The 27414-nt window shown below is 48.8% G+C and overlaps 1 protein-coding gene across 2 annotated transcripts in view; it reads left to right on the top strand.

Annotated features, from left to right (window-relative positions):
• The window catches only part of SPTBN2 (spectrin beta, non-erythrocytic 2), a 108452-nt gene that overhangs the window by 62347 nt on the left and 18691 nt on the right, over positions 1-27414 (top strand). For both annotated transcript variants that reach the window (XM_083589604.1, XM_083589605.1), the window contains 22 exons: positions 4594-4767; positions 6132-6223; positions 6501-6581; positions 6919-7034; positions 7841-7953; positions 9074-9261; positions 11691-11808; positions 12736-12894; positions 13706-14008; positions 14669-14822; positions 15545-16415; positions 16971-17108; positions 18494-19250; positions 20585-20787; positions 21434-21524; positions 22074-22220; positions 22692-22955; positions 23164-23388; positions 24324-24413; positions 25150-25422; positions 26238-26368; positions 26897-27101. In XM_083589604.1, the coding sequence (XP_083445730.1) occupies positions 4594-4767; positions 6132-6223; positions 6501-6581; positions 6919-7034; positions 7841-7953; positions 9074-9261; positions 11691-11808; positions 12736-12894; positions 13706-14008; positions 14669-14822; positions 15545-16415; positions 16971-17108; positions 18494-19250; positions 20585-20787; positions 21434-21524; positions 22074-22220; positions 22692-22955; positions 23164-23388; positions 24324-24413; positions 25150-25422; positions 26238-26368; positions 26897-27101 (4893 nt within the window). The remainder of the gene's footprint in view (positions 1-4593; positions 4768-6131; positions 6224-6500; positions 6582-6918; positions 7035-7840; positions 7954-9073; positions 9262-11690; positions 11809-12735; positions 12895-13705; positions 14009-14668; positions 14823-15544; positions 16416-16970; positions 17109-18493; positions 19251-20584; positions 20788-21433; positions 21525-22073; positions 22221-22691; positions 22956-23163; positions 23389-24323; positions 24414-25149; positions 25423-26237; positions 26369-26896; positions 27102-27414) is intronic.

Raw genomic sequence — 27414 nt, 5'->3', positions numbered from 1 at the left:
GGCGTTTCCTCAAATACAGTTAATTATTGGAAAACTCAGTTCAGGTGTATTATACAGATTCATAGCCCCCAAAAACTTTCATTTCCTAAATGCCGACTCATGGAAATGCTTTGCTCAAGACACCCATTACTGACAAAGACCTTAAACCATGTGGCTATAATGCACACACACAAAGTGGTGAACTACAATGACATCACCCAGTGGTTGTGACTGTGCATGCCCACAGGTGTGGCAAATTATTTGTGCTGCACCGTCTCAGAGAAATGTATTATTTTATTGAATTAATAGGGGATCCTTTGAATGGCTTGCTGTATGGGAACAAATCTCGCCAGACTGTTGGGACAAAGCCTAGTGATGACTGGTTCCCATGTCTCTGCCACGTCTCCTTAAACCTCTCCAGGCTAGGCCAACCTCAGCCCCCACCCACCCCTGAATAGAGAGCCAAGCACCTGTTCCCAGAATTCCACGCTTCGCCTCCCTTGCAGCCAAAAGGAAAACAGCCCGTTCGCAGCCTAAGCGAGGCAGTTTTTCCGGTTTCCAAGCAGCCTGGCAGCTAGACTGTCTCTGCTTGGCAGCTTGGCAGGTGCTTCTGTTATGGCTGCTGAATTCCCTGGGTAGTATTAGCAGAGAGACACTGAAGCATGCTAGAAGATGCTGGAGATCTGAGGGATTATGGGAACTGAGCAGGTTTAACCAAGGTTGTTTTTTTTTATAAATATTTATTGAATTTTCCAATTTTATACAAACACAAAAAGAAAAAGAAAAAGATTAAAAACAAATCAATTTCAATAACAGTTTTTCAATAACATGTTTCTTTGACTTCCTCATACCTCCCCTTCTTGTTTTCTAGTTCAAATTGTTAATCCAGCAAATCCTAATCTCTTAACATTCCTTTTAACTAACACCTTATTTTCCAATCAACTTTTTAAATTTTATGACTTAAACAATTTTAATCCCAGTTATTTTTATCATAACAGCTAGAGACCACATAAGTTCAATCCAGCATCTTTCAAAGTTCATTAATTTTGTAGTATTTCTGTAAATAGTCCTTGAATTTCTTCCAATCTTCTTCTGCCGACTCTTCTCCCTGGTCGCGGATTCTGCCGGTCATTTCTGCCAGTCCCATACAGTCAATCAACTTCATCTGCCATTCTTCCAGAGTGGGTAGATCTTGCATCTTCCAGTGCCTTGCTATAAGTATTCTTGCTGCCGTTGTAGCATACATAAAAAAAGTTCTGTCCTTCTTTGGCACCAAATGGCCTACTATGCCCAGGAGAAAGGCCTCTGGTTTCTTCAAGAAGGTATACTTAAATACCTTTTTCATTTCATTATAAATCATTTCCCAGAAAGCCTTAATCTTTGGGCACGTCCACCAAAGGTGAAAGAATGTGCCTTCAACCTCCTTACATTTACAACATTTATTATCAGGCAAATGGTATATTTTTGTGAGCTTGACTGGTGTCATGTACCACCTGTATATCATTTTCATAATATTCTCTCTTAAGGCATTACATGCTGTAAATTTCATACCGGTGGTCCACAACTGTTCCCAGTCAGCAAACATAATGTTATGTCCAACATCTTGTGCCCATTTAATCATAGCTGACTTAACCGTTTCATCCTGTGTATTCCATTTCAGCAGCAAGTTATACATTTTTGACATAATCTTAGTTTTAGGTTCTAGCACTTCTGTTTCTAGTTTAGATTTTTCCACCTGGAAGCCAATTTTCTTGTCCAAATTGTAAGCCTCCATTATCTGAAAATAATGAAGCCAGTCTCGCACTTTATTTTTTAGTTTCTCAAAGCTCTGCAATTTCAATCTGTCTCCTTCTTGTTCCAAAATGGTTTAACCAAGGTTTTGAAGGGCCACAGCTCAGTGGTAGAGCACCTGCTTTCTAAGCAAATAGGCCCTGGTTCAGTTCCCTGAATCTCCAGTTATGGCTAGAAAGGACTTGGGGAGTCTGCTGCCAGCACTGGACCCTCCAAGGAGCTCACGGTGGTGTACATGGTTCTCTTCCTTCCCATTTTATCCTCACAACAACCCTGTGAGCTGGGTTAGGCTAAGAGACTGTGACTGGCCCAAGGGCAGCCAGTGAGCTTCATGGCTGAGTAGGAATTTGAACCTTGGTCTCTCCCAGGTCCTAGTCCGGCGCTCTAACCACTACACCACTCTGAATGGATAGTGGTGGCACTGAGTATCCTAAAAGTGAAATGCTTAGTTTGCTGCAGCGGGCAAGAGGACGGTGACCTAACGGTACCTGAGAGGCTACAGGAGAGATGAGAAGGTGTTGGGACTCCCAATTCCCATCAGCCCCAGCTGTCAGCACTTTGGCCAGTGGTCAGGGAGTTGTAGTCCAGTAAGTAACCTCCATAGGGCCCAGTGGGTTCCCCATCCCTTGGCACCAATCATGTTTGGAAATATTTCAACATCAGTAGAAGAGCAATGAATGCATTTTAGTCCATGAAAGGCACAATCCTGATCTAATCGGAGAGAAATCAGCAGTGCATTGCATCCTCAAATGACCCTTGGGGAAGGGAGAAATAGAAGGGGCGCGAGCTGAAAAGCAAAGTTCTTAAATGGCATCAGTGGGTGACTTAAGAGCCTCCCTTTCATGTCCCAACCTCCGCTCCTCTTCCCATCCTCAAGGCCTGCGCTGTCATTTTCTCCCCTCAAACTCCACCCACCCAAGCAACCTGTTTAAGGGCAGGAGGTTTGCTTTGCAAAAGGAGAGGACATTCTTCTCATAGGCAGGGCACTTTCTCTGCCCCTCCTTCAGGGGTTTTGAACCTCAGCGACTCCTCGGGCAACTCTTGTCTGGGAATGTCGTGTAGGAAGGCAGCTCCGGTGCCAGTCCAACCGGCTCCCTGGCAGGTGCAACCCTGGTGTCTTCGCGCCAGGTATACTCAGAAGCAGGCGGCAGAGCATGCTGGGAGGGGTGGTGGTGGAAACACCTGACTGGGTTGCAAGGAACAATTAGGACTTTCCAAGAGGAGGCAGCTGCAGTGGGTTGGTACATGCCAGCAGCATCCTGGCTAAGGGAGGTGCACCTTCTCTTGCACACACAGTCGCTAGCTAACTATTTTAAAGTATCCTTTTTGCCCCACCTTCCATTACAGGATTGCAAAATATGTGGTAAAGAGTAAAGTAGAATGAAAACAATCAAATAGATAAAAGTGGCCGATCAAATAATAAGTGAGCTACTAAAAGCTGGGGTTTTTTCTTGTTTTTTAATAAAGCAATAAATTAAAAAAAAACAAACAAACTGGCATCTAAAACATCTCACATTTGGTGCCTAATGAATCATAGAACTGTAGAGCTGGAAGGGACCCTGCGGATCATCTAGTGCAGGGGTCGGTAACCTTTTTCAGCCGTGGGCCGATCCACCATCCCTCAGACCATATGGTGGGCCGTTCTATATTTTTTGGGGGGAAATGAACAAATTCCTATGCCGCACAAATAACCCAGAGATGCATTTTAAATAAAAGGACACATTCTACTCATGTAAAAACACCAGGCAGGCCCCACAAATAACCCAGAGATGCATTTTAAATAAAAGGACACATTCTACTCATGTAAAAACACGCTGATTCCCGGACTGTCTGCGGGCTGGATTTAGAAGCCCCCGGGCTTCTATTGGGCCAGATCCAGCCCCCGGGCCTTAGGTTGCCTACCCCTGATCTAATCCAAACCCCTCAACGCAGGAGTATGAAGCTGTCCTATACAGAGATTGAACCTGCAACCTTGACACGAGCTATCCCAGCTGGCATGAGCTAATGAACATGAAAGAAAGACAGGTCTCTGTGACTGACTGGGTGGCCTTGGCCTTATTTATTTTATCCGTTGCATTTATATTCTGCCTTTTGCTCCAGGGAGCTCAAGGCGATGTGTGTGGCTCTCCTCATTTCATCCCCACACCAACCCTGAAAGGTAGTTGAGGATGAGAGGCAATGATTGTCACAAGGTCACCAAATGAGTTCCGTGGCTGAGCATGGATTTGTTCCCTACTCTCCTAAACCATAGCCCAACACTCTAACCTCCGACACCACCACTGGCTGAGCACCTGCTCTGCATGCAAAAGCTCCTTGGCTCCATCCCTGGCATCTCTAGGCAGCACTGGGAAAGACCTTAGGAACATAGGAAGCTGCCTTATACTGAGTCTGACTGGTGATCTTTATAGTGCAGCATTGTCCACACTGACTGGCAGCAGCTCTCCTGGGTTCACTGGCAGCCCTTCTTCACAGACCTACAATTGCCAGAGTGGTTTAACAATCAGTCCCTCGTTCCAGGGAACTTAGGGAATTGTAGCTCCGTGCTGGGAATAGGGGCCTCCTGGCGACTCTCTGTACCTTTAACATACTACAGCTACTAGAATCCTGTGGGAGAAGCCACGACTCTTTTAAAGTGATGGTGTGCTGCTTTAAATGTTTGGTGTGAGTGTGTTCTTTCATCCTTGGAATTAGAAACGGTAGGTGTGCTTGGTGGCAGAGGAAAAGCACTCTGCACCAGCTCATGGGTACTACACTCATCCCCTGGCAGAGTTATTGGTTAAAATTAAGGCCTATCTCTTTCTCCCCTCATCCTGCTTTTGTTAGCCGAAGCCGACCAAGGGCCGGATGCGCATACACTGCCTGGAGAACGTGGACAAGGCCCTCCAGTTCTTAAAGGAGCAGCGCGTCCACCTGGAGAACATGGGCTCACACGATATTGTTGACGGCAACCACCGATTGACCCTGGGCCTCATATGGACCATCATTCTCCGCTTCCAGGTACAACCTGAGCCATGCCTTTTTCCCTTTTCCTCCCCCTTTAGAAACTTCCCTTGATTTCCCCTTGACTGGCTCCCCGAAATGTCAGCCTCCAGAAGGACCCCTCTCTCCTGCTGTCCATTCCCTGCAACTAGAGTGATACATACACTGCATTTCCATAGAAGTGCAGAAAAAGAGCAGGTTGTTGTAGTAGAGATGCAGAATTCCACTTCTTCAGCTCCTCCACGTTCCTCTCAAAAGGGAATGGGGAGCAGGTTTCTAGCCCTCATGGCCGCAAATACTATCCTGCATGCATGCAGAAAAACAGCTAAATAATAATTTCAGCAGTTGGCAGGCAGCAGAAGGGGCATCAGCCTTGTTTTCCCATTCTGTCCAGCAGCTAGCAAAAAAGCCAAATTCTGCAATAGGCCTGAAACTTATACAGGGGTTATGTTCTGGGGGTCTGTCCAAACTGGCTTGCTGAGTGGCAAGAGCCTCATAGGACCTTACAGAACACGGCAAGCAAGGCAGAGGGCTTTCCTTCCTGAAGCAGGAAAACCCAGCATGGAAAGAATTTTTAAAGCCCTTTTGCCTTGCTTTCTGGGCTCTGGAGTCTCTTGTGAGATCTCGCACAGCGGCTTTTGGCCGTTTTCCTTTGCTCTCCTGCTCCCTTCTTCTTGATTGATTGATTGATTGATTGATGAGGCGTGCAAAGATGCAATCTTGTAAGTGATTTGCACATAAGTTTCAGGCCTACTGTGCAAAGTAAGAGACGTGTACAGCGTTCCTTAATTTGCATAAGTCACACAGGTTGCAGAATTACCTTTCGGTGCAGAATTTGGATTGGTTTGGCACAGGTTTTATTTTATTTTTTTAAATCACAGTTTGAATATATGTAACATGTATAAATGCAGCTCTGGTCATCCTCAGCTCTGATTAATCATAGGAAAAGCCCTGGTGGATCAGGCCAAAGGCCCTTTTAGTCCAATGTCTTGTTCTCATAGTAGCCAACCATAAGCCCAAATGGGAAGCCCACATACAAGCCCACTCTTCCCATTGGTGACTCCCAGCAAATGATATTTACAGTGGTAGCTCTGGTTACAAACTTAATTCATTCCGGAGGTCCGTTCTTAACCTGAAACTATTCTTAACCTGAGGTACCACTTTAGCTAATGGGGCCTCCCGCTGCGCCACCGGCGTGCGCTTTCTGTTCTCATCCTGAGGTAAAGTTCTTAACCTGAGGTACTACTGCCTGGTTAGTGGAGTCTGTAACCCGAAGTGTTTGTAACCTGAGGTGTTTGTAACCCGAGATAGCACTGTATACGCATTCTCCCTCCAACAGTGAAAGGAGAACTGAGATATTGTTATTCTGTCTTCTTTTGCAGATCCAGGATATCAGTGTGGAGACAGAAGATAACAAGGAGAAGAAATCCGCCAAGGATGCCTTGCTGCTTTGGTGTCAGATGAAAACAGCTGGGTAAAGGAATAAGTGGGGGACTGTGAGCCAGGGGTTTCCCCTTCCCTGTTTGGGCTTGAGGTTAGGAGCTGGCTGCCTCTGAGGCTAAATCCAGCTAGATGTGACACAACCAAGGTTTAATATTACTACACTTGGATGTTTCAAGAAGCCAGAAGGGGAAATATGCATTTCAGTTGTAGTGACCTGTCTCGAATGTTCAAGGGAGGGCTGGGTTCAAGAATGCGAAACAAAGCAATATAAATAAGCCTATTCCCGGCCCCCTGCTGTGTGTTTACAGGTACCCGAATGTGAATGTCCACAACTTCACCACCAGCTGGAGGGATGGCCTGGCTTTCAACGCAATTGTCCACAAACACAGGTCAGTGAAGGTTGGTTGGGGCCTGACATGGCTTCGTAGCAGCTTGCTCCATCTTGTATGCTTCGGGGGAGGGTAAGGCTATCAGTGGCTACCAGCCACAATGGGCATGTTCCAGCTCCATTGTTGGAGGCAATACGCCTCTGAATACTAGTCCCTGGGAATCACAAGTGAGGAGAGTGCTGCTGCACTCAGGTCCTGCTTGTGGGCCACTGTGAGAACAGGGTCCTGCACTAGATGGGCCACTGGCCTTGTCATGAAGTAGTGATTCTGCGAGCAAATATCGCTGGTGTAGCAGGCTGTTCTTATGTTCTTATGCTTGCTTTGGTGTCCTCATCAGGCCAGACCTGATAGACATCGACACCCTGAAGAAATGCAACGCACACTACAACCTCCAGAATGCCTTCAACATTGCCGAAAAGGAACTGGGCCTCACCAAGCTTTTAGACCCTGAAGGTGAGCTCAGCAGGGAGGGCACCTGGATCTCTGTTCCTGTTTGTCTCTGTTGGCTTGGCCACATGTTTGTTTGTTTTAAAAAATCACACGAAAAAATCAAACCTCCTAAGTGGTTTTCAATAAAAAAAAAAGAATTTACCTTAAAGTTATCAGTAAAAGTGAAAATTAAAAGCAGATTTTAAAACAGTCAAAATGGAATTTAAACCAGGAGTTTAAATAGCTTGCAACACATGTCAGCTTGTACATGTCAATGGGCAGGGAGTTCCAGAGTGTAGGAACTGCCACAGTCTAAAATTCGTTCCTTACTAGTGCAAAATGAACTTGTAGAAGTGCTAGTTTTGCAGAGGAAAGTGGATGAGTGGGTGCATACAAGGTAAACTGGTCTGAAGGGCTTTATATACTGACAGTTGCACCTTGAGCTTGGAGCAGCAAAAAATCAGCAGTGAGTACAGATTTCTGAGCTGAGGTGTTATATGCTGACTGGATATCATGCCTGTCCACACTAGCATTCTGCGCTAACTGCAGTTTTCAGGCAAAGCATAGAGGAAGCCCCACAGAGAGAACATTGCAGTAATCCAGTATTGAAGTTATCAGTGGCTGCACTACTGCGATCAAGCTTTCCTGGTCCAGGAATTAGTCTCAGCTGCCATGCCAGCCAACCATTGTAAAAGGCACCTCTAGCCTCTGAGGCTCCCTGGGCCTCCAGTGACACTGAACAAACTAAAATGATGGTGGTGGCCATCTGGAAAAATAGCCGTTCTTTGTCCTGTTTCTCTTGCTCCTCTTTATTCTTCACTTCTCCTTAGATGTGAACGTGGACCAGCCTGATGAGAAGTCCATCATCACCTATGTGGCCACTTACTACCACTACTTCTCCAAGATGAAAGCCTTAGCTGTGGAAGGGAAACGGATTGGGAAGGTACCATGAAGAGGGCTGTGGTGGGAGCTGGGGAGTGCTGGGAGCCGAAATGAACTTGGATTCCAATGCCACTGAGATTGCAGGAAGAAGGGCAGGCATTTGAGGAGATGGGTGATATATTTTGCTGGGACAACCTGTGTGCAGGAGGTAGTTCAGTTGGTTAGGGCGTGGTGCTGATAACCCCAAGGTTGCAGGTTCGACACCTATATGGTACAGCTTCATATTCCTGCATTGCAGGGGGTTGAACTTGATGGTCCTCAGGTTCCCTTCCAACTCTAAAATTCTATTGTTCTTCCAATTCTAAAATTCTATGATTCTTAAGTGCAGAAAAAGCTTTCAGTCTTCACCAAACTCGTCCTCAGGGTGGGGTGAGTGGGTGGGAAGCAATGCAAAATATTAAAAGGATATTTTAGGTCCTTTTAAAAGCACAACTCCAGATCTTACACCAGGAATGTCTATTCTGTGTCCCTCCAGATGTTGTTGGACCTGCAGCCAATGGTCAGGGATGGTGGAAGTGTAGTCTAGCAATATCTAGAGGGACACACAGTCCCACATCTCTGGTCTCCTTCCCTACCCTGCCATGTGGTTTGCTCTGTCTCAAAACTCAGCTCTGCCATCTACCCAGGGCAGGACTGGACCACAGCTGAGCTATAACGAGCCGAATTATAGCAAGATTAGATTGTTTTATCCATTTTGGGACTGTGTGGAGCAGCTGGTCTGCAAGAGAGCCTGGTTTAGATCAGATTGGATTATGTAATCTCACTTTTCTGGCCCGAAGACTCCCAAAGTGAATTATAAAATTTAAAAAGAATGAAACAAATTGGAAAGCCAAACAGCACCAGGTCTGGGCATGCTCGAACATTCACCCTTGCCCATATTCTCCCTCAAGAAAGGCTGGGTAAGAGAAGGCAGCATTAGTCACTGTTTCCTAAAGGTGCTTGTAGCACCCAGAGGTGACGTAACCAAAAACTGCCGGCACTTCAGATTGGGCCAGGATGCAAATTAGGCAGCCGTTGCAGGTGAGGCAAGTCTAGACCAACATGCTTCGAGGAAGGGGGGCGGGTCTTTTGGCCATCAGCCCCTTCCCAGGGTGTCTGAGTGATGCAGGTTCCCGCAACAGGTCCTGGACCATGCCATCGAGGCCGACAAGCTGATAGAGAAGTACGAGACGCTGGCCTCTGACCTTCTGCAATGGATTGAGCAGACCATCTTGACACTGAATGACCGGAAGCTGGCCAACTGTCTGAGCGGAGTGCAGAACCAGCTGCAGGCCTTCAACACCTACCGCACTGTGGAGAAACCCCCCAAGTAAGTTCTGGCCTTTGTGGACCTGGCAGTGAGCAAGGAGGAAGATATTCAGTGGGGTCATGGTAAATCACAGGTGGGGAGCCTCAGGCATAGGGGGACAGATGTGGTCCTCCAGGCTCTCAGAACTGTTCCCAGGTCACACCCCAGCAGGGGGAATATATATGTATAAATGTGCAGTAGCACCTTAGAGACCAACTAAGTTTGTTCTTGGTATAAGCTTATTAGCTTGGTATAAGTGTGCATTCACACAACAGCTTATACCAAGAACAAACTTAGTTGGTCTCTAAGGTGCTACTGGACAATTTTTTAATATATTTTGACTGTGTTAGACCAACACGTTTACCTACCCAAATCTAGAACCCCAGTAGGGGGAGTTGTTGGATGCCGAAGAGGCAACGGGATTTAGTGAGCAAGGAGAGCCTGTGACAAGGTGTAGTTCAGACTCAGAGGCTGAAGTAGAGGAGGGGCGGGAAACAAGGGGCTGCAGAAGAATCCCAGGAGTCTGTCTCTCTGACTGCAACAAACTCCCCTACCTCCCCCCCCCATCTCCAAGGACACGCAGGATGATGCATAGAGCAGAACAGAGATTACAGGTTTCCAGATGCAGTTTGAGACTGCTTGGGAAACATCCAGCAGTGGAGGATTCTTAGAGGGGGTTGAAGGCGGAGGCCGTCAGTCCTGGCAACTGCTGTATAGGGTCAAGTCTAGCTGGGTAATGTTGCTGAGTTGAATGCCGTTTCTTTGGATAAAGAGTTAACTTCTCTGACAAACTGCTTCTTGCTTGCTGACCTGCATCCTTCTCAAGTGCATTTTGCCTGGGTGCAATATGTCCTTGAGTTGGGGTAATATTACTTGCTTGTCTTAATGGAGGAAGGAGGAGTGTGTGTGTGTAGAAACCTGTGACTTGTCTGTGGCTTTGCAAACTCTACAAAGGCAGGAGTCGCACCTGCTGCTCCACCCATGGCCCCACCTTCCACTGGCATGTGGGCCCTGGAAGCCTGCCAAGGAGGGAAGGTGGCCCTTGGGGCTGCAAAAGGTTCCTGTGGCTAATGATTGAAGTGCAAGAGCTCATCATGGCAGCCACCCTAGCCACACCCACAAGAAGAGCCCAAAGTGCAGGCACACACACACACACACAAGCTTCCATCCCGCAAGAGCTGCAATTTACAGCACAGTGCCCAATTTGTTAGGATTAGCTGGCAGTCATAGAACAGAATAAGTAAAAATCATTGAACATTAACAAAAGATTTTTAGCCAGGTGAAATACTAGCTTTAGCTTCTAATTAGGAAAGCAAACAATCTTTCAAAAAAGCGTAACCGCCTTTTCAACTGCTAGCCTGAAATAGCAACCCCATCAAAGGAGGGGGGATACAATATCCTGCCTCTGCTTGATTATATTTCCTCATTCTCTACCTTTATCTATGCCAGGGGTGGGGGACCACTTTCATCCAGTGGGCCAGATCAGAAGCCAGCCAGTCCTTTGCATTTCACAGGAGATAATTAATCTCACCCCAGAGCTGCAGGCCTTACATTTGGTGCCAAATTTAAATTAAATGCAAAGGAACAGGGCACACTCTTAAACCATGAACTCCCAGTTGCTCCTGGGCAACCCCAGCTTTACCTGTCTCACATCAAGTGTCCTATGGCATCAGGTGAGTGACAGGTGGTGTGTGGCTGGCCAAGAATGGCCTCGTGGGCCAGATGGGGTGATCTGGTGGGCCTAAATTGGACCATGGGTTGGAGGTTCTCTGTTGTTGCTCTGTGCTATCACAAACAAACTTGAAAGACCCATGCACTTGCCGGAAGAAGGAAGTTCCATCAATTACTGTGATGCTCCGGCAGATGGTGGCATCACTTCAGCTCTAAATAAAGTCCCAGAGCTGCTTGCCCTGCATAGCCCCTCCACCACAGTGCTGGGAAACAAGCACTATTGTTGTGGGTGCTGTAAGAATGTGTGTCCGTCTTCTGTAGGGATGTCGGGAGGCAGTGATTTCCATCACGTGTTCACCACAATCAGTGCTGTTGCTGTTCTGTTGCAGTTCGGCTTCTGTTAAAACCTACACTGTTCATCTCACTATTTGCTAAGGCTGAAGCTAACATAATTGATTGCATGATTAATTTTGGGGGAAGGGAAACATCAAAAACAATGCAGAAAATAGTGTAATGTAACATTTGCAGACTAAGAAAACAAATCATAGCAAATGCCATTTGTGTGTGATTCCCATATAAATTATTGAAATTTTTCCTCCAATTTCCAGTGGAATTCTCTGACTTACAAAGTCTCCTGGAAATTCCTGCATGCTCTTAACAGTGAGAAAGGGGCCTCATGCAAAGTAGTTTTGAAATGTGCATTCTTGCTCCTAAACCTGGCTTGCTGTTCTCCTTTCTCCCTCTGCCCACCTCCTCTGCATGCATTTTCCTACTCCCAGGTTCACAGAGAAAGGGAATCTTGAAGTTCTGCTTTTCACTATCCAGAGCAAGATGAGAGCCAATAACCAAAAGGTTTACACGCCACGAGAGGGGAGGCTCATCTCTGACATCAACAAGGTGAGTGCCATGGACTGGCTGGACGAAGAGGTGGGAGGCTCCAGCCAGGGAACCCCCAAGGGAAACCCTAGAGGAGGAAGGCTCAGAGCCAAGGGATTGGTGGTGGAGCTGTGGGGGTCAGAGAGCCACTGATATTACTGAACTTGATGGCCCAACTGGGCTGTTAGGGTACAAGGCAACTTTCTGGGTCCCTGTGCTGACTGGTCGGGGGTTGGGCCTGGGACATTCTGCATGCATAGCATGTGCTCTAAGTTGTGCTCCCACCATTGGAACTTAGCACACTGCCTTAGACTGAGTCCGGCAACTTGTTCATATTGCCAGGATTATTGACACTGGGCTCCACCGCTGAACTTCCTCTGCAGAACTGTGGGGTGGAAGGGTGGTGTACTTAGGACCTGTCCATTTGCCCAAGGAAGCACACTTGAGAGTATATTTTGTTGGTGTTCCTGGGTAGCTGAGGCCTAGTGCTTACCAATCTGCAGATGTTAAATATGTGTGTTGTATTTGGTGCATCTGTGTCTGAATCTACTAGAACCACCTTGATTTTAAAGAAATGCAGGCTGGAAACACATTATATGATGAAGCAAACAAATAGTTATGTCGAGGTTCAGCTGGTATTTGTCGATTCCAAATAGAAGCCATCAGCTAACAATGATTAATGATTAATAGGCAAGTCCATTCATTTGGGCAATTTCCTGGAATCTGGATTTAATTTTAATCAAGAATCAGCTCATGAACTCATTTCCAGTTGAGCACTGCAATAATAATTAGAATAATAATGGGGGCATTACCTCTGAGCATGTGCAGAATGCCTTGAAAATTCTGCAGCCAAAGCTTCAAAGCAAACTGAATCTCTTCTCCTTTGAAAGAAATTAAAACACTTGTTTTGGAAATGTTTGTCTCCATGGTTTCCTTCCTCCTCCACAGGGCTGGGAGCGGCTGGAGAAAGCAGAGCATGAGAGAGAGCTGGCGCTGCGCAATGAGCTGATTCGGCAGGAGAAGCTGGAGCAGCTGGCAGCACGCTTTGACCGCAAGGCAGCCATGCGCGAGACCTGGCTGAGTGAGAACCAGCGCCTCGTCTCCCAGGTCAGTGAAAGGAGGAGGAGCATTTAGGTTGTGTCTAGGGACAGATCCACACCATACATTTAAAGCACATCCAATGCACATTTAAAGCATATGACGTCCCCCAAAGAATCTTGGGAACTGCATTCAGCTTCATTGGGACCTTTGAAGTTGACTGGGAAACTACAGTTAATCCGGAATACGGCTGCCAGACTGGTGACTGGGAGCGGCTTCCCAGACCCAGCTAAAGGATCTTACATTGGCTCCCAGTAGATTCCGAGCACAATTCAAAGTGTTGGTGTTGACCTTTAAAGCCCTTTGGTTCTGCATACCTGAAGGAGCATCTCCACCCCCATCGTTCAGCCCGGCCTCTAAGGGCCTTCTGGCAGTTCCTTCACTGTGAGAAGTGAAGCTACAGGGAACCAGACAGAGGGCCTTCTCGGTAGTTGCACCTGCCCTGTGGAATGCCCTCCCATCAGATGTTAAGGAGATAAACAACTATCTTCTGACTTTTGGAAGACATCTGAAGGCAGCCCTGTATAGGGAAGTTTAAAATGTCTGATGTTTTAGTGTGATATTATTATATTATATTATATTATATTATATTATATTATAATATTTACTAATAACAATAATAATTAGAGGAAAAACTATTCACTTTCTCCATGCCATGCATTGAGGGGAATTGCTCCATCCCCTTGATCATTTTGGTGGCACTTTTCTGAACCTGAAGTGTCTGTCTCTCTGTCTGATCTGGGAGAGTGGGAGGGACGGACAACTTTACCCCAGCATCCTGAAGAATGAGATTCTTTCTCTCCTGCTCTGCAATCTGCAGGATAACTTTGGCTTGGACATTTCGGCGGTAGAAGCCGCGGTGCGGAAACATGAAGCCATCGAGACGGACATCGTGGCATACAGTGAGCGTGTGGCAGCTGTGAATGCGGTGGCAGCTGAGCTGGAGGCAGAGGGCTACCACGACATCAAGCGGGTGTTGGCGCGCAAGAACAACGTGGCGAGGCTCTGGGACTACTTGCGCGAGCTGGTGGCTGCCCGCCGGGAGCGCCTGATGCTCCATTTCGAGCTGCAGAAGATGTTCCAGGACTTGGCCTACCTCATGGATTGGCTGGAAGAGATGAAGGTAGCTGGCGAGGCTGTGGTGTGCAAGAGGGGTGATGCTTGAGAGTGCATTTACTGCATTGGAGGGGTGTGTGTGTTGGGCTATGCCACATTTGAGGTCGGGTCCAGTGCTATGGATTGCATCAGAATAAGGGAAGAGGCCATAGCTCCATGGGAGACCACCTGCCCTGCACACAGAGGATCCTAGCTTCAACCTCCAGCTTCTCCAGGTAGGGCTAGGAGAGAACCCTGCCTGAAACCCTGGAGAGTTGCTGCCAGTCAGTGTATACAACACATAGCTAGATGGACCAATGGGTCTGACTTGATGTGAAGCAGTTTCCAGGGTTCCTATCGCTACCAGATGCAGAAAACCTCTGAAGCCAACAGGAGTGTTGCATTTGGGCCCTGTAGTAAATTGTCCTGGAGTCAATGACTGCTGAGGTCCTTTCCAATTCTGATATTATGAATTCACAGGTTATTATTTATTTCTGTTGGCCGAGAAAGAGAAGTGAGGGAGCTTCATGTTTGGAGACTCACCTGCCCTGGAAGACCCTAGTGGGGAGAGGGAAGAACAGCTTTGCCTAGGAACCCCCTTCGTCTTTTCTATTGTGTCCCCAAGCAGGGTGGTTGAGATGAGGCCAGGCGTCAGGTCTCCCTCATCCTGTGCTGCCTTTCCTCACAGGGCCGCCTTCAGTCTCAGGACTTCGGGAAACACCTGCATGGCGTGGAGGACCTGCTGCAGATCCACTCTCTGGTGGAGGCCGACATCTCCGTCCAGGCCGAACGGGTGAAAGCCATCAGTGCCGCTGCCCAGCGCTTTGCCACCCCTGGGGAAGGTGAGAGCCTCAGGAGCTTGAAGAGGAAGTATGGATGAAGGGAGGGAGGGGGAACAGAGTGGGAGTGCCCTTGGCCCCCCATTTCAAAACCTTATCTCCCAACTATCCCCTCTTTCCTATCCTTCTTGCTGTTCCCTGAGACTTCCACAGCAGTTGTAGGATTCTCTGTTCAACATGGGATTTGCTAAAATGATCAGTGTGACTCCACTGCAAATTATCATTGCTTTATTGTGGGTAAAGGGACGCGGGTGGCGCTGTGGGTAAAACCTTAGCGCCTAGGACTTGCCGATCGCATGGTCGGCGGTTCGAATCCCTGCGGCGGGGTGAGCTCCCGTCGTTCGGTCCCAGCTCCTGCCCACCTAGCAGCTCGAAAGCACAATTAAGTGCAAGTAGATAAATAGGTACCGCTTTCTACCGGGAAGGTAAACGGCGTTCTGTGTGCTGCTCTGGTGCCGGTTCGCCGGAGCAGCTTCGTCACGCTGGCCACGTGACCCGGAAGTGTCTGCGGACAGCGCTGGCTCCCGGCCTCTTGAGTGAGATGAGCGCACAACCCTAGAGTCTGTCAAGACTGGCCCGTACGGGCAGGGGTACCTTTACCTTTATTGTGGGTAAAATGGTAGGTGTAGGGAGCAGGTTGAAGCCCAAGTAGGCAGCGTCAATTTCTGCCTTGGATTTTGCGAAAGTTGACAGGAATGCGGCTCCTCACTTTTTCCTGCCTGCAGCTTACAAGCCCTGTGACCCCCACCTTGTCCAAGAGCGCGTGGCAACACTGGACCGCTGCTATCGGGAGCTGGTGGCATTGGCAGCGCAACGGCGTGCCAAACTGGAAGAGTCGCGCCGCCTTTGGAAGTTCTTCTGGGACATGGGCGAGGAGGAGGCCTGGATCCGGGAGCAGAGCCAGATCCTGTCGTCGGGCGACTTCGGCAAGGACCTGACAAGTGTGTTGCGCCTGACCAGCAAGCATAACGCCTTCCGCGACGAGATGAGCGGCCGTGCTGGCCCGCTGCAGCAGAGCATAGCCGAAGGGCGCCAGCTGGTTGCCGAGGGCCACTTTGGGGCTGCCGAGGTGGCTGAACGGATCCGGGAAATCGAGGAGCAGTGGGATCAGCTGGAGGCGCTGTCCCGAGAGCGGGAGCAGCGCCTTCTCCAGGCCTCCAATCTCTACCAGTTCCAGGCGGACGCCAACGACATGGAGGCCTGGTTGCTGGATGCGCTGCGCTTGGTGTCCAGCTCTGAGGTGGGCCATGATGAGTACTCCACCCAGAGCCTGGTGAAGAAGCACAAGGATGTGGAGGAGGAGATCCACAACCACCGCCCTGCCCTCGACGCCCTCCACGAGCAGGCCCGGAGTCTGCCCCCTGCCTTTGCCCATGCCCCTGAGGTGGACGGGCGGCTCCCTGCACTGGAGCAGCGCTACGAGGAACTGGTTGCGCTCGCAGAGCATCGCAAGCAAGCCCTGCAGGATGCTCTCAACCTTTACAAGATGTTCAGCGAGGCAGATGCGTGTGGGCTCTGGATTGGGGAGAGGGAGTACTGGATCGAAACGATGGATGTCCCTGAGAAGTTGGAAGACCTTGAAGTGGTTCAGCAAAGGTGAGTAGGTTCAACCAGCAGCTACCTTGTTCCCTCTTCTAGCCCAGGAGTGGAGGGTTGGTGCGTTCTTCAAAGTAAATACTTCATACTGTTTGCAGTTAAACTCTGGCAGGCCTAGGGAACATCCAGTCCGTGGATTTAAGTAGACTCAGCACGAGTCCTCGTTTGGCCCATGAGGCCCATTCCCCAAATCACAGCCACCTGTGTGACACCTGACATCATACATGACATCACATTACTATATGATGTATTGTACTATATGACGCATTACGTATTGTGTCATATGTGACTCCATTCGTTTTAAGCACTGTTACACCATTTTAGCAGACATTGAGAATCCTGAGGGCCGTAGTTTGTTAAGGGTGCTGACCTCACAGAGTTCCCAGCATCCTTAACTGACTACAGTTCCCAGGATTCCCCCATGACGATTAAAATGTACTCTGCTTTGACCTTCCTTGGGTGGAACTGGGGGGGAGATGATGAAATGTAAATGCAGTTAATTAATAAATTAATTCAATCTCTCGCCCACTTCTCGTTTGGTCCTTGTTGTCTCAGGTTTGAGACTCTGGAGCCAGAGATGAATAACCTGGCCTCCCGCATTGCAGCAGTGAATGAGATTGCGAGTCGGCTTTTGGGAACTGACCACAGGAACAAGGACAGCATCCAGGCCACTCAGGAACAGCTCAATGCCAGGTGAGGATCTAGGTGTGTGTGTGTGTGTGTGTGTGTGTGTGTGAGTGTGAGTGAACAGGGAGATGGTGCAATGGTCTGAGTGATTGACAAGCCTGACCCAAGAAATCTGAAAGATCACCTCCTTCCCTACAGACCTTCTCAGGTGTTAAGATTGGCAGAGGGGGCCCTCAGAAGTGTGGTTTGTGTATGTGACGGCCCCCAAACTAGAATTCTTTTCCTGCAGAGCTGTATCTGGCACCTTCATTGTATAGTTCTTGTCATATGCTCCTTACCTGAGATATTATAAGGATGTGGGTTGCGCCTCCTGCGCTTGCCGATCGGAAGGTCGGCAGTTCAAATCCACCTGACAAGGTGAGATCCTGTTGCTCTGTCCCAGCTTCTGCCAACCTAGCAGTTGGAAGGCACGCCAGTGCAAGTAGTTAAATAGGTACTAGTGTGGCGGGAAGGTAAATGGCGTTTCCTTGCGCTCTGGCTTCTGTCATGGTGTTCTGTTGCGCCAGAAGAGGTTTAATCATGATGGCCACATGACCCAGAAAGCTGTGGACAAACGCTGGCTCCCTTGGCCTGAAGAGAGATGAGCGCCCCACCCCATAGTCGCCTTTGACTGGACCTTTTTAAACCCCCCCTTTTTTTACCTGAGATATGTTTTTAGTACCACCTAATAATAATAATAATAATAATAATAATAATAATAATAATAATAATAATAATATAAGAAAGAAAATAACAGTGACTTTGAAATATACCTAATGACATATGGTTTTCATTATCTTGTACTTTCTGGTGGGTTGGGTGGACACCTGAACAATGTGGTTGGGGTGGCTGCTGGTGGGGAAAGGGGAATCACCCAATCTCAGCCTAAAGTTAATTTAAGGAAGTTGTCGAAGGAAAGGTTTTTGTCCTCCACCTGCGCCCTATCATCGCACATTGTCCTGGAAGGTTCCTGACCAACCCCCCCTCCCGAAAGGCTTTTTGGGGTTGAAGTGGCTGCAGGGAGTAAGAGGGAATGAGAAGCTTTCCTTCCATTGACTTCTGTAAGCTAACTTAGGGTCCAAACCAGTAGCTATCCATTTCCTGCCTTTTCATGACATCGTATTTAGCTACCTAAGGCAACTGCTGTCTCACTTTGACTAAGGCTGGGGTTGAGGACTAGATCTGTGGGCCAGATCCTTACCTCCCTTGTGAGCCAACTTTGACCTGCCCACCTGACAAAAGAGGAGGCTCGATTCCTCACATGAGCCAGAGGTTCCCCACCACTGGGCCCTGGACTGAGTGGGAAATGAAGATGAAATGTTATCTTTCAATATAAGAGTTTCACATTAAAAATGGAGGTGGCGGCCACAGCAGCATTGAACTGGATCTCCCCTCCTTCGCCCTTCTCTCAGGTGGCAGCAGTTCCAAGCCTTGGCCAGCCGCAAGAAGGACGCGTTGACCTCTGCGCTCAGCATCCAGAATTACTACTTGGAGTGCAATGAGACCAAGGCTTGGATGCGGGAGAAAACCAAAGTGATCGAGTCCACCCAAGGCTTGGGCAACGACCTGGCAGGGGTCATGGCCCTGCAGCGCAAGCTGGCGGGCATGGAGCGGGACCTGGAGGCCATCCAGGGCAAAGTGCGGGACTTGCGGGAGGAGGCCACCCGCCTGGCGGACCAGCACCCGGAGCAGGCTCCTGCCATTTTGGACCGCTTGTCCGAAGTCGACGGGACCTGGGACGAGCTACGGGGGACCATGCGCCGACGCGAGGAGTCCCTGGGAGAAGCCAGCAAGCTTCAGGGCTTCTTGCGGGACTTGGACGACTTCCAGGCGTGGCTTCTGCGCACCCAGACGGCCATCGCTTCGGAAGACGTGCCGGCCACCCTGCCGGAGGCAGAGCGCTTGCTGAACCAGCATGAGACCATCCGGAACGAGGTGGAGCACTACAGGGGCGACTACCGGCGCTTGCGGGCCATGGGGGAGGAGGTGACGCAAGGCCACACCGATGCCCAGCACATGTTCCTGCAGCAGCGCCTCCAGGCCCTCGACACCGGCTGGAATGAGCTGGACCAGATGTGGGAGAACCGGCACCAGCTGCTCTCCCAAGCCTACAGCTTCCAGATCTTCCTGAGGGACACCAAGCAGGTGGAAGGGGTGCTCAGCAACCAGGTAAGGTACAGTTGGGGCCCACAACCTCGGGGGCCAGATGCTGCCCTCCAGAATCTATCTAAGCCACCTCCTCTCTCCCCAGGTCACACCCCTCAGTGACCAGTTTTGTACCCTTCGTGGCTTTTTTTGGTTGACTGGAATCCGTCTTTGACTGGAATGCCTCCTCTTTGCCTGGATCATTGTTTTCCAAACTTGGGTCTTCAGCTGTTTTTGGACTACAACTCCCATCATCCCTAGCTAGCGGGATCAGTGGACAGGGATGGTGGGGTTTGTAGTCCAAAAACAGCTGGAGACTCAAGTTTGGGAAACATTGGCCTGGATGGAGCAGGGAGAGGGTGTGTGAGTGTGTGTAGAAACTAGAACTTTTACGATTGTTGCTCCACCCACTTTTGCCTCTGGCCCCGCCTACCGCTGGCAAGCGGTCCCCCTAGAAGGAAATGAGGCTCTAGGGCTGGTAAAGCCTTCCCCACCCCTGAGGTGTAAAGGGTTGTAGGAACAACAATGGTGCCAGCATTGACCCATAACCTTGCAGTGCCAGAAGATTGGGACCAACTTGGGACATGAACAGTGGTTGAGTAGGCAGGGCTTTTTACCCCCAGCAGGAACTTGCCAGAATTCGGTTCCATCACCTTTCAGGTGGGGGCGCCATTGCCATTCTAAGAGAACGAGGGAGGTGTTCATGGTGAGTCCTGGCACCTTTTTTATAAAGAAAAATAGCACTGCAGTTATTGCCCCAAAGGAGAAAATGCAAGTGGCTACCTTGCATTCTGCGGATTTGAGGAGAAGAGAGATTGGAGGAAGATGTTGCTTCGTCCACATTTTTAAGTGAACCACTTTGATTGGCAGAACCAGTGCTGTTCCAGGTGCTGTGTATTACTTGTTCTGCATTTGTAAGAAATTGATCTTTTAGTGTGGCAACGGCCACACTTTGCAACTCCCTGCCTATTGATATCAGGCAGGCTCCTTCAGTGTATCTTTTTTTTATTTCTGTTGAAGACCTTTTTTATTTAGGCATGTAGAATATTGACACGTGTTTAAATGATCTCTGATTGCTGATTTTCATTATTTTTGAATGTTTTAAACAACTGTTTTTTACTGATATTTTTAAAATTCTTTTTGTAAACCACTTTGAGGTTTCCCACCTCCTACAGTCAAGCTGTATATAAATTTTATGAAATAATGAAATAAACAATTAGGCTCACAGCCTAGAAGTTCCCCACTTCGGCTCCAGGGCTTATGCAGTCTCCATTTTTCGCCTCTCCTTGTCCAGGGTGTTCTCTGATGATGCTTTATGGGATGATCAACACCCCCCCTTTTTTTTCTTTTTTGGACAGGAATATGTGCTGACTCACACAAGCATGCCCAGCTCCCTCCAAGCTGCTGAGGCTGCCATTAAAAAACATGAGGATTTCATGACCACCATGGAGGCCAACGGGGAGAAGATCAAGGGGCTGGTGGACTCTGGCCGGAAGCTTATCATGGAGGACGGGCTCCACTCTGACAAGATCCAGGAGAAGGTCAATTCCATTGACAGCAGGTGAGGGGGATTACTCTGTGCAGAAACGCTGGTAGCGGTAATCTGATTTGGAAAAGGGAGCACGATCTAGCAACTTGGAGCAGGTAATGGGCAGAAGGTCAACAAGGAAGATCTTTGGGTTATTTGCAGTAGATATAGGGAAGAGTTTCCGATTCCTGACAGACAGACTGCAGTCCTATCCATAAGCTAAGGCTTTGAGCCTTAGTGATCACCAGCTGTAAAATGGGACTTGGAAGAGTGCTGGCACCGCTTTCTGTTCCTCAAAGTTGCAAGTAAAACAGCATGTGAGACCTGCAGCAAAATATTGCAGTGTTCAGGGTTCCAGCCTGCCAGCCACCCCATTTTCCAGGATTCCCCCTTCCATTTGCTCATCACCCTTTCTGTCCCTGTCCCCGTTGATCATTTACTTTATGCTCAATTTTTTAAATTCTGTAATCCTCCATTTTATTCTGCATTGTTCCATTTGGTTATAGCTGTTGTTTTGTGGGCCTTTCTAGTAACACTAGTGTTGAAGGGTGGGCTATATAAATCCGTAAAATAATTGTGGCACTCTCCTTGCTTCCTCTCCCAGGAAAACAGCTGTGGGCAGTATTGCCAAGCAGCTCCTTCTGGTTACTTTACGCCTTGTCTTCCCTCTCTCTTCCAGGCATAGGAAAAACCAGCAGGCAGCTCAGGACCTTCTGGCCCGCCTCCGTGACAATCGGGAACTGCAGCATTTTCTGCAAGACTGTCAAGAGGTGAGCAGGATTGACAAATTATGGATGCCCAGCCAATGTGAATTTGATACAAGTTACATTTATTTCTGTGTTGATTTATAAACATAATATATGACAGCCATGGCAGTTTAAAATGGTATCATCATGTATGGTGCATGATTGTGGCCATAGTGAGCTTGGGATCAGCATGGGTACCCCAGCCAGAGTCATATTCCCCCACCGCCATTTTAAAAAGGCAGAGCTCAGGACAGCTGTATCCTTTCTCTGGGATCAGAGGCAGCAAGTCCCTGAATGCCAGTTGCTGGGGAACATGAGTGGGAGGGGGCTAATGGCCTTCATTTCCTTCTTGTTGACCTCCCAGGGACACCTAGTGGGCCAGTGGTGGGAAACAGGATGCCATGCTAGGCAAGTCTTCAATTGCATCATCTTATGGCTGGCTCTCGTGCCCACCTACATTGAGAACTGAGATCTATTTAGGGGAAAGTTTTTTAGCATTAGGTGTTCTTAGGATTGCTGGTTCTCCTTAGGGGACCCTCACCCGATGATGCTCTCTTCCTGTCTTTCCTCCAGCTCACCCTGTGGATCAATGAGAAGATGCTGTCAGCTCAGGACATGTCGTATGATGAAGCCCGGAACCTCCACACCAAGTGGCAGAAGCACCAGGCCTTCATGGCCGAGCTGGCCTCCAACAAGGGCTGGCTGGAGAAGATCCAGAAGGTGGGTCTTCTTACAAAGCCCTGAGCTGGTGCTGAAACCTCCTTGCAGTGACGTTATCAGCCCTGGAAGCCCACTAATTAATAACAGAAGTAGCTGTGTAGAAATGCATGTTTTGCACATGCTCAGGGGACCCCTTGGTTTTCATGCCCTGGCTTCTTTGTCGGAGAGTTGCTGGGGCCTTGAGCCTGCCTTAAAGCTTGGAAGCAATCTCTGTTAATTCAATGGGTGGCTGTGGTTTCTTCGGTGGTAAGTTAAAGCACTCCCTTCTTCACGTAAGCAGGCTGAATTATAGCAGATGATGATGATGGGGGACCTGTAACAAAATGTTGCAGGGTGGAGTTTTCCTGCTGCTCAGGGGTCCAGTTAATCAGCTATGACCTGTTCCAGGATACCCCATTCCACCTCCACTCACACTATTCCATTCCGCCCCCTGCAACATTTCCGTCAGCATCTGTGTCCTCCTTTCGGCAGGAGGGAGAGCAGCTGGTGGCCGAGAAGCCAGAGCTGGAGCCCGTGGTGAGAGCCAAGCTGGACAGCCTGCAGAAGCTCTGGGAGGAGCTGGAATCCAGCACCCAGAGCAAAGCTCAGTGCCTCTTTGACGCCAACCGCGCCGAGCTCTTCACTCAGAGCTGTTCCGCCATGGAGGCCTGGCTGAGCGGCCTTCAGGCCCAGCTGCACTCTGATGACTACGGGAAGGACTTAACCAGCGTCAACATTTTGCTCAAGAAACAGCAGGTGAGTGCGTGCTGTGCGGCAGGGGTGAAGGGCTTGGCTGTGATGAATTTCCACCTGCACCAAATTCCTCTTTGGAGGAAAGGGCCAAAATCTGCAGAAGCAGAGGGGGGCTGCTGGGATGAAGTGGTAATGATGCCGCAGGAATTTGCAGAGCTGCAACACCCCATGATCCTTCTGCATTCCCAACACCTTCTTTCTCCACTCCCAGATGCTGGAAAACCAGATGGATGTGCGGGAGAAGGAGGTGGAGGGCCTCAAAGCCCAAGCACTGGCCCTCAGCCCGGAGGACTCCAACACCGTGGAGGTGGATGGCAAACTGCAGGCAGTGGAAGACAGGTTTGCAGAGCTGCGGGCACCACTCAGGGAGCGCTGCGAGAAACTGCTGGCCTCCAAGGAGGAGCACCAGTTCAACCGCGACCTGGAGGATGAAATTGTGAGTCAGGGGAGGGATCAGAGGAGAGGGAGAGCTGCTGTGCAGGGAGCCAGGGTTTCAGGGAAATGAGCACTACTGAGTAGGGAGAAGCAACCTGTTTCAGGCAGCGCTATCAGATAGATGACTGCACCTGAATGGCACAGCCAGACTTTATAAAGGGTTGGAGCTAGTGGAAGAGGGGGGCCCATTTGGGCTCCATTGCAGGCACCGGAATGTCTTAGGACGCCAGAGACTTTATGCTGCTTTTATGTAATTTTTATAAAATGTATATTTTCAGGATATCTGAATAGTTTATTGCTCTTTGGCCAACCAGGCCTAATGCATAAACACACTCATGCTATAGACAGTTACCATTTTGTGCACGTTTGATTGTTCCAGGATGGCTGGCGCATGTGCCGTTTTATGTCCTGGAAAGGGATGGGGCAGGTTTATTCTCATGATGACCTGGAATGCAACCCCAGTGCAAATGGGAAGTTGCCTGTAATATGCATTTCACAGAGCCAAAATAAGCATCAACATAAGTATATGCAGAAAACATTGCCATTTTTTTAAATTATTTTTTAAAAAACCTGCTTATAAGCATTCCCTCACAAATGCAGGGTGGTGAATTTATTTACACCTGTGCGATCTTCATGTGCAGTCAATAGTTTTCACTTCTCCATAGCCTTTGAATTGCTTAACAAATTTTCTGGTTTTATATGTATATTTTATGTTGTTGCGTCCTTTATCTTCATATATTGTATACCACCCTGGAATATATATATTTTAAATTAAACTGGTGGGATATTGTGTGTGTGATTTATTTATTTTAAATAACAACCCTCGTCCCCCCGCCCCCCTCAAATGAGCAGTAAGATGACTCTTGCCCCGCTGAGTTTTTCTGCTATGGAGCCTCTTGGCATTTCTTAACCTTTTTCTCGCCTTGTGTCCTGCAGTTGTGGGTGAAGGAGCGGATGCCCATGGCAGTCTCCACTGACCATGGCAAAGATCTTCCCACTGTCCAACTACTGATCAAGAAAAACCAGGTAAGGCTTAGTTGGGTGTGGTGGTTTCTCTGCAGAGGCTCCCCCGTTGTGGAATGCTCTCCCCAGGGCCTGCTGCCTTCACTGTATATTTTTAGGCAGGAGGCAGAAATGTTCCTCTTCCACCAGGCCTTTGGCTGATGAATATTCTACAGCCTTTTAAAAGTGCCTGTGGGAAGTGGGGGTTATTGTTTTGCTGTTTTGTTTAGCCCATTTCCTTGTTTTCATCTTGTGTTTTATTCTGCGAAACGCCGGCCCCCCCCCCCGAGATCTTACGATAAAGCATGGTATGTAAATCTAATAAAATAAATAAGTAAGTGAAATAAGAAAGGGAGACAAACATCTCTTTCCACTTTCTCTGCACATCACTGTACTGAATTTTACATGCCTTTGTCATGTCACACACACCCTTGCTCAAAAGAACGCCAAGATGAGCCCTGCTGGATCAGGCTGAACACCCAACTAGCCCAGCTTCCTGTTCTCACAGTGGTCAACCAGATACCCATCATGAGAAGCTTGCAAGCCCAACAACTGGCATTCAGGGCACACTGCGTCCAGCGGCGGAGGGAGAACATAGCCGTCGAAGCCAGTGGCCACTGATAGCCTTCTCTGCTCCAGGAATTTGACTAATCCTTTCCTAAAGCTATCCGAGTCGGTGGCCATCGCTACCTCTTTGGGGGAGCGAATTCCAGAGTTTTAACCGTGCACTCTTCTTCTTCCCTCTTCCTGACACTTCCAGACCCTGCAGAAGGAGATCCAGGGCCACCAGCCACGAATCAATGACATCCTAGGGAGGTGGCAGGGGCTGGCATGCAGCGGCCTGGAAGCGGAGCTGCAGGGGCGCGTGGAGGCTTTGCAGGAGATGTGGCAGGAGCTGCAGAGCCAGGTGGAGCAGCGGCACGGGCGCCTGGAGCAAGCGCAGATGGCCCAACAGTTCTACTTCGATGTTGCGGAGGCTGAGGCCTGGATGGGCGAACAAGAGCTGCACATGATATTAGAGGAGAAGGCCAAGGTCTGTGTTATTTTTTTGCCTGTGTTAATTCATAAACCCATTCTGTCCTAGTTCTGCATTAAAAAAACAAACCAAACCAAAACATGCAAAAATACTCATTCATTTAAAGGAGCATTTCTGGATGTATTTTAACTAAGAAACTTAAAAAAAAATATTTTTTGGAGCCAAAAACTGCATTGCAAAATTCTAATACACATATTAGCTGGGGAAAGTGCAGATCATGCTGGCTCATACTGGAATTCGCAAAATACTTAATTTCTCTAGCATTCTTTCCTGGGCCTAGCATTTCAGAAGAGCAGTGCCCTTCTCGCTAATCCTAGATGTGTGAGAATTCATTTGGTAGCATTCAAAAATGCACTCTGCAAATCTCTTCTTTATCGCAGCACACATTCCAAGGTTGCATGCTGAAATCGAGTGAGTGGGGGAGGGGAAAGCCTGAGAACTGTGCTTAACTCCTCTCCCACTAGAGACAAATCTGCTCTGGGGTTGTCCTTTATGATTAGTAAGAATAGTTCTAGGACTTGCCAGAAGTCACATTTCTCTCTGGTTGAAAGTTCTGTCCCCTTTCAACCCCAGATATACACAGGCTGGTTGCAGTTGTTCAGCAGTGGGGAGAAAGGCACTCTGCACAGTCCCCCATCAGAACCCTTTTTTCACATAAACATTTTGGGACTGAATCCTGATGTGGAATAACAGGTCTCGATCCTAGTTCAAATTTTAATGTTGCCTACCCCATCCTCTTTACCCCTTGCTTCTGTTTCTGAAGGGGTGGGAGGAAGCAAACAAACAGGAACACACTTCTTTCTTTTCACCAGGATGAACTGATTGCTCAGGCCATGGTGAAAAAACATCTGGTGATGGAGCAGGCTCTGGAAGACTATGCCCAGACCATCCACCAGCTCTCCATCCAGAGCCGTGATATGGTAAACAACGGGCATCCCGAGAGGTAAGGAAGCCCACCATTCCCCTACCGAGACAGTTGGGGAGCCTATCCCCACATGCCCCATCAAGTTCCCTGCTGTGGCCCAAGTCCTGTTTTGGATGTCATTATACCCCTCTTTCTCCTGGAGATCTCAGAGCCGCACCTGTTGTGTGAATCAGTTTACCAGCTTATTACACCACTCTTTTGTGGGGGGAGAAGCCAATCAGGGATCCTGGGATTCCATGCAAAATGATGACAGCTGTTGGGCCAGCCAGCACTTGCCTGGGATTTTGAGGCCTGATCTCCTTGGCCCCAGTCCTGTTGGGATGTCATTCCTCTTAGAGGTCTCAGGGCATGCACCTATAGTGTGAACCAGTTTACCAGCTTATTGCACCACTCTTTTGTAGGGGTGGAAGCCAATCAGGGAGCCTGGGGTTCCATGCAAAATGACGACAGCTGGTGGGCCAGCCAGCACTGGTCAGGGCTTTGGAGACCTGAATTCCTTGGCATCCGTGGATGATGTCTGTCCCTCTCGCTTTCCCTTTCCTGCAGTGAACGGATCAATCTCCGGCAGGGCCAAGTGGACAAGCTCTATGCCAGCCTGAAGGACTTGGCTGAGGAGCGCCGGGCCAAGCTGCAGGAACAGCTCCGCCTTTGCCAGCTGAAGAGGGAAGTGGACGACCTCGAGCAGTGGATCTCGGAGCGCGAGGTGGTGGCTGCTTCTCATGAGCTTGGACAGGACTACGAACATGTCACGGTGGGTCTCCCCCTCCCAAGGGATCCCTAACATACCCAGAGGCAAGAAGCACCCCTCCAGATCTCTATACCTCCTTCACTGAGGTGGCTGGAGGGTGAACAGGGCACCCAAGTGATCCTAGTTCTGCACCAGGAAAGCCCATATCAATGGTGCATTATTTGCCCTTTTGCATGCATAGCACGTTCTCTTCCACTGAGCTACATCCCTTCCCAGTAAGATTCCAGTCATCATGGTTCTGAATAAAGGGCTGATTTAAATAGGAACATAGGGAACTGCTTGCTGTGGAGTCAGATTATTTGTCCAACTATCCACT

This window comes from Podarcis filfolensis (genome assembly GCF_964270895.1).
Source record: "Podarcis filfolensis genome assembly, chromosome: 16".
NCBI lineage: Eukaryota > Metazoa > Chordata > Lepidosauria > Squamata > Lacertidae > Podarcis > Podarcis filfolensis.
This window is presented reverse-complemented; position numbering and strand designations above follow the sequence as displayed.